General features: G+C 41.4%; 1 protein-coding gene across 1 annotated transcript; it reads left to right on the top strand.

Moving 5' to 3' along the window:
- Positions 1 to 686: 686 nt before the first annotated feature.
- Positions 687 to 8,791, top strand: T265_13294 (hypothetical protein; the record flags this gene model as incomplete). The annotated part of the gene is given in 6 exon segments (XM_009168182.1): positions 687 to 835; positions 1,242 to 1,272; positions 2,964 to 3,081; positions 7,766 to 7,829; positions 8,457 to 8,544; positions 8,549 to 8,791. Coding segments are annotated over 6 exon segments (693 nt in total).
- Positions 8,792 to 11,613: the final 2,822 nt, after the last annotated feature.

The following is an 11,613-nucleotide window of genomic DNA, read 5'->3' on the forward strand; positions in this document are numbered from 1 at the left end:
ACTCTGCTACAGTTGTTATTCGATGTCATAAAAGGATGTCTGTGGGCCGAACTTTTTCGTTCTGGGTACCGGAATTAGGCCCCTCAGGGACACTGCCCCCTCTAGCGCACACTTTTGGTAATCTGTGACATTTTGGTTTACGTCTTCATTAGTTGATCTCCGTTTATGCGTCTTTACAGCAACATACGTTGTGACGACGTCGCAGTCTGTGGACACCACGCCAGCTGCGGGTTTGAACTTGTTGTATGTGTCAGGAACGACCAAGTTTACTGGTATGGTTCTGCCGCTAGACCGCAAGAACAGATGAAAAATGCACAGAGGTCACCGTCCGTTTATTTCTTCGCGATCACGTGCTTCGGTATCCAATGTTTATTGTAAGTGTGGAATGTAAGTGTCCACAATTTGTCCTCATATCTCCAATATTTTGGTTCGTCCAAAGATACTTGTGTATAACTGGGTAGTAATTCGGAACTGTGGCGTTCTAGTTGACAGCCAATCAAAATGTGTATTTAGCACCCAGAAAAGGCGCTTCACACGTGATTGTGACAGATTTGGTTCGCCAGTACAACAATCTATCAAGATCCGAGCTGACCCGAAGTTATCACATATTAATCATCATTCTGAAAGGAGTGCTTAAATACTGAACGCGTAGACTACTGACGAGTCGTTCTGGTGGATTTCTAAGGATGAACCCTCCACTATCATTCGCATTCGTATCGGCATTACTGTCCTGTATAGCGAACGCCGATCATTCGGATGTAGAATGTTTCACGAAAATGGTTCAGCATGTTACGCAGTGTGCCGTGGAAGGACTTTTGAATACAGACTGTGGTATGTGTGTGAACCGTGCCGTTATCTATAAGACACCATTAAAGAATATTAACAAACCAAAACCCTTAGGATGAAAAGACAGTAGTGACACGTAGAGGAAGTCCAAAACAATCAGCCCAAAAAGCGCACATTTTCCCGAAATTTTCATCAAAGGAATATATCTGACATCCAGTAAGAAACTAGTCCTCCCAGTAAAAAATTTTTCCCCAAAACACAAACCACCACAGACAGCCATCGTTAATGATAGTATTTTCATGTTTTGTAAGTACTTTCCAAGTTTTCTTATCTAGTGTGCAAAGGTTTGAGGTAGTTCAGATGAGAAACGTTTTCCGTTTAGTTGTGGGTCATTCTTGGGTCTGTAGAATGCATGCTCACAACACTCTCATTCAAACACTTGTCCTTCTGTTCAGGCGCAGTCATTCTGTCGAGTTCGCACCTAAGGTGAGCAGTGGACTCGAGGTCACCTCTGGCCGTACCGCACATATGATTTACGAGACGACCGTTTTATCACTTCTCTACTAGCGCATACTCGACGCATCTGAATTTTTACGTCTGAAGAGGTAAAAGTGCTCGCGCTTGAGAGATGCTATTGGTAAACACGACGCCGGGGCAAGGACGCCTTCCTTGGTTGTGTCACCCGATTGGCCCGCCCGTCTGACCTTCCCATTTAGTAGTAGCGCCACAGACGCTTAAAACTTTTCGGACACGTTTTTTTTGGTTATCAGTGTTTTCTTAGTTTGTCAACTGTACATTCTAGAGGTCTTCAAGTGATTATTGTTTTGTCCTGTCCGCTTTTTTGGATTAGTTACGAATGCAAACTACCTTCATATTTTTACCGGGATGTGAAAGGTCTCTAATGCAAACCATTCTATGGAACAGCCACACGCCAACAATTTTACTTATTTTCAATGTAGCAGATTAGGCTTTCTTTTTCTACGAAAACAACAAGAACGAGATTTTTCGACTTAGCATAAAGAAGAAAGTATATTTGGTTGACTTAAAATCCACGCGAAAGATGTATCGGGGAAAATGCAGTTCACCTGGAGGACCAAATTATTACTTTGAAACCAAGTGAAACTGTAACGTAGGACCGCATAAAGAATATTTGTGAATATTTTTTCATGTTTAGTAGGCGAGAATTACAAGAATTTAGGGAATTTTATCATAATATGAGTTGCAACCATTTAATTGTTTAATGAATTTTGCGTAGCATTACTTCTCACTCAAAAGAGTCTGTATACGCGGAACGCCCAGATTCGATTTCTCAGTTCAATCATGATTTGAAGTAGAACATTCCTTAAAACACTAGCAATTATTAGCTACGCACACGTTTTTTCGTGCTCGGTTCCTGAGGGCAATTTAGCGGTGTACTTACGCTCATTCTATTATTCTATGTGTACACAGCTTCAGGCGATTGATTTGCCATTTGATAAAATTGGCTGTATTCTGCATCCGATCCGCTGAAGTATATCATACGAGTACAATAGGCCACGAATGAGATATCCAGGTTATAAAAACTGTGACCATGCTCAAGAGGGCAAACCACAGTTGGACTACACTGATGTTACGACTGACAGACAACCATGCCGGCTTACATGGTGCACAGTAGACGAACTGCAGACCTATCAGCTGGTTCCACAAGTAAGGATGTTTGTATAAATGTCTGAATGGCTTCAGAATGAGTGAAAATCGTACAGTCAATTTGTTACCACCAATCTGGGCAAGTGACGCTTCATGAGCATCAGTGGATGCGGAGGGACTGTGATTGAAATCGTCAAATATACATCGCTCTCCAGAAATATTCTCCTTTGAAGGGTGGTCTTCTCCAAATTCATATCTCCGTTACCTTCCCGAAGTACATTCAAATGCAGTTTGATCTTCAGGTCTATACTTTGACCCGCGATGATGGCCTCAGGTCCACCTTACTTACCAAGGCAGCCCGAAATAAGTTACGCGAATTCTCTGTCTATCCCAGAAAAAAACGAGTTTACGAGACAACTTTACCGATCATTATAGATTCGCGCTGCTAACAGATGAAAAACTGCGGAACAAGGGTCATCAGGGACTCTTCGAAAAGATACAAGGTTGTGGTCACAGATTCAAACCCCCTTACCTGTCTCTCGTAACTTCAGCTGACAGTGAAAAAGACAACGGTTTACTCGACAAGAAAACAGCTCGATGACTTCACCTTAGACATAACACCCACTGAGCTGCCCAAAATCTTACTCCTGTTAAGCAAAATTTCTCCTAGTATGTTTGACAATGCATGAGTTCACAACACTAACTGATGCATTTAAGTTGTTTGGCTCATTACTTGATTGCTCCTGAACTTTTCCTACCTCGTTTCAATGATTTTACACAGACCACTTTGCCAAAAAGCACGAACTACAAATACGCAAGCACGTTGAATGGCACCAGCAGCTGCCGCAGTATCAAAGATACTGCTCGACCGTTACTTTTAGATTTTCAAACTCACTGCTGTGATTGTATTCTGAACGCTTGTATCCGTGTGGAAATAAGTAAAACACTGCTATCGAAATATCGCGTCCGCATTATTAAAGGAAACCGATGAGAAACACGGCAGAGTGCACCAGAAAGTATTACCTAATATTTAAACTTCTGTTTGATGATTGAAACTCAGCATCACATACTTAATTGATGATGGGCGTCAGTGGCACTTTCAGGTAACTTATATAATTTAACGGTAAACGCTCCCCATACAGCTCACAATTTTCTTTTGAATGTTGAAACTCCGCATTTGAGATTTTATTCAAGTAATTCTAATGGTTCAACTGCTACAGCATATCGTGAAGCACCTCATACAAAATCAAACTTCCACTTTGTTTTCGCCCATTGTTTTCGCACACTGTGACACACGAAACTCATCACGGACGTACCGCCTATGTGATGCTAACTAACAGGATATTATTTAAATGAAACCTGCTACCACTCACGGCCGCAACAACTTAGTAAGAGATTTTTGGAAGTGAGGATTATCTTGTCTAGTCTAAATCTGAGTGTAATAGTGTGTAAATGCCGAAAAACGCCGATGGGCAAAGTCAGACAGGTTGGTTTGCATTTTATTACAGAAACTGAAAAAGCGATAAAAACTAATCTCACTCAAACCAAATGTTCTTTTCAAGCTCAGTACAAAGCCCCTGGAGAGGACTCGAACCCACAATTTTATGAGTGCTGGGCGGGTGTCGTACCAGATGGGCTCCCCTCATAAATTGACCCATCAAACCTTTGACCAGCGGACCAATGGTCGATGACTGTTGGTGCCTGTAGTGAGCTCATCGTGGGAATTCCGCAGTCGGTCGGGCGTTGATCAAGATACCCAAATAGCATTGTTTTTAATCAGCTTAGGAGATTGTATTCATCTGATGGGTTTGAGTCCCTTCCAAGGTATCCGCCCTTTTGTTTGCTTAGGTAAGCATACAAGGAGTTCCAGCTTTACATCTATTCAAATCGGATTTGTGGTGTTAATGAACTAGTTGCACTGTTCAGTTGACAGCAGCGTGAATATAATTTATTGAGAGAAAGTGAAAATCAATCCGAAGTGAAGAACATTTAACCCCAGTGCAGTATATCCATGAAAGTATTGGTAGTGATGCGCCTATCACAACATGTTGGGTTGTTTCACGTCTAAGCCACTGAAAGATTCATAAAAAATTTTCAAACACTTTGACAACACAGCAGCTTGAGAGTTATTCTGTAAACCAAAAAGCTGCATCTAGTTTGACCAATAAGAAACCGTTTTAGAATAAACGGAAACTGATCCGTTTGTGTCAAGGTTGTGTTTGAAGCGCAAACTAGCGAACTCTCTGCCGATCTATGCTCCGAAAGCTGAACTGCTTATCCGGTTGGATCCTGAATATAAACTGATGGGTTCAGTCGGTCTGAATAGATCATACCAAATCAGATGCAAGCTTCAGCTTAATGTTTACAGTAACATTTCCCTTATTTGTGCAATAACAGCAGTATTGTACTATTGTCTACTAAGCTGACACATACCAGGGTGCTTATATTTCTGTGAAAGGCCGACTTTCCTTCTCGTGATGTTCAGCACGTCACATGCTCAAAATTTCGTTTCAAACCGCTAAAGTTCGAAACAGCATTTTGGAGAACGTCTAGAGAACATATAATTGAACAGAAGGATAAGACATTGATCCAAGCTCTCATTAGTAGACTTTTGTATCTACTTCTCTTTCAACGATAGCGCTGCAAACCCTGTGGGAAAAAGCACTCATCTTCCTTAGATTCAACTGTTTAGTTTCATAAGCATCATTCAGCAGCTGGCACAATATTGTTTGATGATGGTATTGCTGTTACACTTTTAGTAATTTATCGGGGCGTTGTAAAGTGCTGTTGAGACGAAACTTGATGCTTCAAACCGAGGTAAGCTTACCGGCATGTTTGACGACGCAGTTCTCGCCAGTGGTTGGATTCCACATGGATGACACGGCCAAGTGGTCTAAAAGTGTTGTACTTGACCGGAAACAGGAGCATCGAAACTGCGTAATTAAGTAGAGTCGAGAGTAGACAGCGAAAAATTATAAGTCCCTTCATGTGCGATCAAAATAGCCCTGCAATATTGATCAGTTACACAGATTAGTTTTGGCTCACACATTTTTCGAAATGACACTCCGCGGCAGAAAAAATGCAACCAAATAGATGTTTTGTAGGAGAGGATTTTTCTAAAATGGAGTTCATATGGTTACAAGCCACACATTTGCTTTGAGTTTATTCGCTATTCGCACATCGTGTTGGTGCTGAATATGAACAGTACTTTAGTGGAACAAAAGGCAGTCTAAGAAGCATGAGTACAATAAGGTTTCTCCGTAAAAATGTATTTCCATCTTTTATTTTCTGGTTTCCGCCTCTTCATAAACTAATCTACCAGTAACATCTCTTCTTCCAACCCTTGCCAGAAAATCGTACAGGCGACGTACTGGAAGATTGTTTCACATGTGCCCCTTGTGAAAAGCGTGCGCTACCCTGTGTCCAAAAGGAACTCAGAAAAAAGAAGTTCGCCAAATGTGAATCTCTACCTATTATGCTGGGCATGTGGCGTTAATCAAGCTACACCCACTATGCCTGAGGTATTTTTCCGTCATCTTCTTCACGTCCATAGTGTACGGATTTCTGATTACTGATTGCCCATACAGCAACATGACAGTTGTACCATTTCATGTCAATCAATATCTTTGTCTTTTTGTCAAATTCAAACTGTGTTTTCTCCATTTTGACAACTTTTTAGCACTATGTACTTGCCTGTACCCTTTTTAAATGATTACGCTGCAACCGTTCAGTTTAAATGCTTTAGATAAAAAGATCGATGGCCACTTTAACCGCTTGTAAGTGGGTACGTTTTCAACCACCCAGAAAAAACAAAGTTTGGGAAAATTAAAGCTCAGCTAAACAATATGGAAACGGTCTATCCTGCAGTTGAATTTCGAGGACGCCCGTATAACACATGAGGAATAAAACACTAAACTGATTTAAAGGTTTTGCTTTGAAAATTCTGCTTTCAATAAGGAAAGCGAAAGGCAGTTTGAAATCTGATCTTTACGGAACCCGGAAAATTTGGGATAACATGCATAACTTCTCTCAGACCAGTTAAAAAAGGATGAGGTGTAGAACAAAAGTGAGGTTTTGTCTACCTGAGAAAGGAACCGCTTTCTAGCGGGTTAAAAAACGAACAAATGATTTCCATCAGGGCAGAAACAGCTTGGTTATAATGAGCTATAGTTATTCGGATACTGGAACGTAGCCGTTCCATACGTAGATCTAGATGTTGAAAGTTCGTAAATACATGTGGACTGGATGAGGCAAGTGTTATTCATTTGAGAAAAGTCCCCCAATTAGATTACGCAAAGACTGACGAATTAACTGAACCTGTTAGCTGTGCTTACGAAAATTCTTGTGCAATATGGCCAGGATACTGTGAATATTTTTAGATTCGGTGAAAATGACGCAGTAATCCATGGGAAAGGACACGCAGTGATAAATTCAGGAAAAAGACTAGATGGGTAAATATCGCTCCAAGGCTGAAATAAACCAATGATTGTTACCGAGGTTTTGGAAAAACATCGTGTGTCTGGAGAATAAGTAAAACCGCTTGACGGGCCATTGAAAAGTCCTGAATTGTGGTGCCACTGAAGCCTAGCAAGAAGTAGTTATCACGGCAATCTCGATTTTGGTTACGCAGCGGAAGAGAAAACAACATATCAGCTTGTTTATTGGTAAGCTGGAGTTGAAGGGTGAAAATTGGACAAAATTTTGTGTCGGCTAGAAACCGGCGAAATTCCAACAAAGGTGAAAAAGTGGTCTAATTCTCTAAGGTGTTGAGCCCTAGACTATACAGGTCAAAAACTTAGTTCTGTCAGGTTGGGCAAACAAAGGGCTTTCCAATGTTTTCACACGCTCGACGCCTTCCTATCGGTCTGTTTATGCAGTGACAAACCTGAATACGTGAACTTGTGACATAACGGGCTTTCGAGAAATGGTGTCCAACTTTCAAATTTGCAGTCCACCTGCCTAGAAATGAAGATAACTCCATCAAGAGTGCGCCCGAGTGTTGTATATCTGTTTTGAGGAATAGTGGTGATGGCATTTCTCACCAGCGAGACTGGCGACCGAGTTCGGCCTTTTCCGCACTTTGAATCGCTACACGTTACACACAGCAACGTATTTTATTGGGGGCAATTCATGCATTTTACTTCAGAAAATGTGTATAAATTCAAGCATAAACAAGTTATCTCTAATTCTCGGATGCTGAAACTGCGCGGCCGATTTATTTGACCCACCCTCACCTATTAATATTTAGGGGAATTTTTTTCGAACGTGTTATCAACGTTTCCAGTATAAACCTCATCTGAGAGTCAGGGCACTCAGCAAACAGACACTTCTCCGTAGATACTTACGCTTTAAGCCTTGACGAAAAATCGAACCCCAATGAGTGAAACAAAACGAAAAACACCAGATTGGGCATTTCCGTGAGTGACAAGGGAGGGCAGGCCAAAAGTAAATTTCTTCTTTGACATACATATTTGATCATGCTATTGTGGTGGTTGGCTATAACTGCATCCCCGGCGACCACATCAAACGCGCTACAGTCGAACACGAACACACTCATTGAGAGAATCTCATAGTCATTACCCAATTACGTGGGCAATAAGCCCGTTTTAACCGAAGTTTTCATTCAGAATTATTAGTTAAAAACCGCTCATTGGCCAAAGGTTCAAGTCAAATGGGTCTACAACTTGGACCTCCTACTTCTGCCTAAAAGTGGCAGCCACGATTTTCCAAAAAGAAACAACGTAACATCCCGACAGTGTGCATAAACGTAACTCAGATTGGGCAAAATGATGACTTGCTTAGTAAACTGACAAATTTTTGAACTGGCCTGACTGGGTGGATATTTACACTAACGAATTCGGGAGAGTCAAAACGATAAACCAAGTTCTAAATAACACTGAAACTGACAAATACACTCATTTGCAAATCGATTTGGTTTTCACGGGAGAGTCAAGTTAATCTCTCGTTTATGATGTTATTCAACTGAATGGGCTACACATAGGCTGCCTCAAGTTTTAGTTGGTACGATATCCGAGAGATCGCAGTATATTTTTACGAGTGGAACTACTCACAAGGTTGCTGAAACCTCTTCGACAGCCCATGCCCGCTTTCGCCCTTCTTGGGGCTCATCAGGTAGGCGCAGTCCCCGAGTTTCCGTCAGCCTCATGTTCTGCTTGAAGCCAAATTGGACCGATTTCGACAAATACACTCATTTGCATATCAATTAGTTTTTCACGGAGACTTAAGTGAAGCTCTCGTTTATGATGTTCTTCAACTAAACATAAGGTTGACGAAAGCCCGGGGATTGAGCCTACCTGACGAGCCCCAAGAAGGACGAAACCGGTCGTGGGCTGTCGAAGAGTTTTCAGTGACCTTGTGAACAGTTTCCTTTATTAAAACACTGAATCCGCTCTAGATTTCACAACTCCTGTGTGATAAATTCTGTGTAACGCAGAATTGGTCCTAATCACGAACACCTCTGGAACAGCCAATGACACATCGATTGTTGTCCCAGTGACCTTTGAACAGTTTCCTTTATTAAAACACTGAATCCGCTCTAGATTTCACAACTCCTGTGTGATAAATTCTGTGTAACGCAGAATTGGTCCTAATCACGAACACCTCTGGAACAGCCAATGACACATCGATTGTTGTCCACTACTTCGTTTCATCGTTTCTTTATCAGCCAACTCGCTAAAGTGAATAATTTATAAACCACCACACTGATCGCTTATGCCTTGGTCGATTTTATGGTTGGTCGATCTTATCCTACTGATATTGCCTTCAGGCATATAGCTTGCCAAGAAGCCGAATCATTCCATTTATTCTCGTCCGTGGGCCTTCCTGTGTGGAATCTATCACAAATGCAAGAACAAGCGATGTGAAGCCAATCCTCCTAAATTTGCTTGCGGTCATTCATTGACTTTGCTAACTTGAATGGGCAAAACGTTTTCCACCTTTTTATTTTTACGACTTTACCTTTATCTCTTTACTCTTTACGTCATGGATATCTAAGTGTTTTGAGAGTGACCTTCAATGTCCACATTGATGATAGTGACCAAATAGATTAAGTTGACGCATCTTATCCCAAAGGGCAGGATAGGACATCCCATATAGCTCGCTGCAACAGTTCCATCGTTTAAGACTTTGAAAACCATTTTTTTCAATGTTATGGGGGTTTTAGGTCATCGAACATTAGGAAAATCCTCCATGCTAGGAACAACTTGCATCCGTGAACAATTCTCTCTCTAAAGAGGTTCTTTCGAACCGAAATCTCCTTTTTACTCTTAATTCGAACTTAGTTCTAAAGTAAAGTGTAATAATGACCCTCTACTTAAAGACACATGTCCATCCCAATGAGTGCCGAGTCGGGGCAAGTTTCGATGTAGTCACTGAAGCCTGCTTTCCATCTTGCACATTCTAGGTGTCAAACTCTCTCGATGCGAACCCCTGACTTAGATACCAGGGCTGTTCGCACTTGTCTTTTTTCGGAAGTAAACTTAGGCAATAATAGGATGCCATCCAGTCAACTTCTAAGTAGAACAATCCACTGAAGAACTTTAGAATTGGTCATCCTAAATTACTCCTAAATTACTCAATTGCAAAAGTCACAGTGATTTTTTGAAAAAAGCCTTGGAGAGCGCAACATAGAGTGGTATGCCAAGTTTGCAGGTACACAGGGAGGTACAGGGAGGAAGTAGGTTTCTACCAAACTTTCAGAAACCGGCATTCCCACAGACAGCTGCAAAACTGAATGAGTTCAAGTAGAACACAAGGTTGACAGAAACTCGGCGAATGCGCCTACCTGATGAGCCCCAAGAAGGGCGAAACCGGTCGTGGGTTGTCGAAGAGTTTTCAGCAACCCTGTGAGTAGTTTCCTTTATGAATGAGTTTTGTTTGTCTTCCCCAGTTTCTCCACCTTACCAAACAATTTAAAATGCTCCACATAACCACCACAGGTTGTTCGGACGTTACTTAACGATATACACAGTGGATGAAATCTAGTGACGATGTGCAAGCAAGCCAAAATTCATCTGTGGACCGGATGTAATCAAATTTGTTGTTTCAGCCTTATCCAATGAGAGACAGCAGCCAAATTCATAAATGTTAGGTAGGCAAAGTAGCTGCGGTGGTTGCCACAAAGTCTGTCAATCGAAATGAACAGTGCAGGACTGCGAGCACTGGCCTTGGCTTTCGTGGCCTCGACAGCAATGGCGTGGAATACAGAAGTTCAATGTTTTGGAGACATGCTGAGGCATACTTCACAATGCGTCTCCAACGGATTGATAATATCAAGCTGTCGTAAGTTGCGTAATTGCCATTTTTATGTATCCTCAATACCTATGGTAAATCTACTTAGATGTGTAACCAGAAATCTTGCAAATGGTTACACCTAAAGCATATTTCTCCATTTGGATGGCGCCCCTATCCGTTTTTATAATGAAAGTATTTCTAATGACACCACCGAAAGTTGTTTCTCATTTCTGTTTATCTGAGTACTCAGACTCTATAAAGTTTGAATAAACCTCGAAGAACTCATATGCCTCGTGAATATATATATATATATATATATATATATATATGCGTGCGTGCGTGCGTGCGTGAGCCCCACTATCCAAACTTGAGGAAACATTATGCGGTAGAACTCTGTAAATGAGTTTTGCATTCATTTCTCATATGTTGAAAATCCACGGTATGACAATAAGCTGCTGATGCTTTCTGCAAACTGGAAAGTTTCAGTAATGACGTTGTTGTTTGAAATGGAAAACGCTTGGTTAAATGCAGGTGAAACCAATGTCCAGAAGTGCGTACTATATGTCGACATGTCTGATTGAAAAATCAGTTTGATTGAGTAGGGCTAGGTCTGTGGAATTGGAAGACGAAACCGTCAATCGGTTATCCAGTTTCTATAGACCTAAAGACTGATGCTGAGAGGTCATCTGACATTCATCTGACATTAGCAGCTGTAATTTTTAGGTCTAAAACGCCTATCATGACCAACAGTTTAGGGATAATTCGTGTACTCAGATTCCAGAGGTACTGAAAGCGTAGTTGTTTTTTTGCCCAGCCGAGCTTGGCCTTTGGACTGCAAAGGTTTCAGCACCAATCGAGGTGACATCGTCAGTGCGGAGTTGAGTAGTTAAGTTCTTCTCCTCAACCTGTGCTTGTATGGTTTCTAAACAGTACATAATAACTCTAAAC

The sequence above is a fragment of the Opisthorchis viverrini genome (assembly GCF_000715545.1).
Source record: "Opisthorchis viverrini unplaced genomic scaffold opera_v5_55, whole genome shotgun sequence".
NCBI lineage: Eukaryota > Metazoa > Platyhelminthes > Trematoda > Opisthorchiida > Opisthorchiidae > Opisthorchis > Opisthorchis viverrini.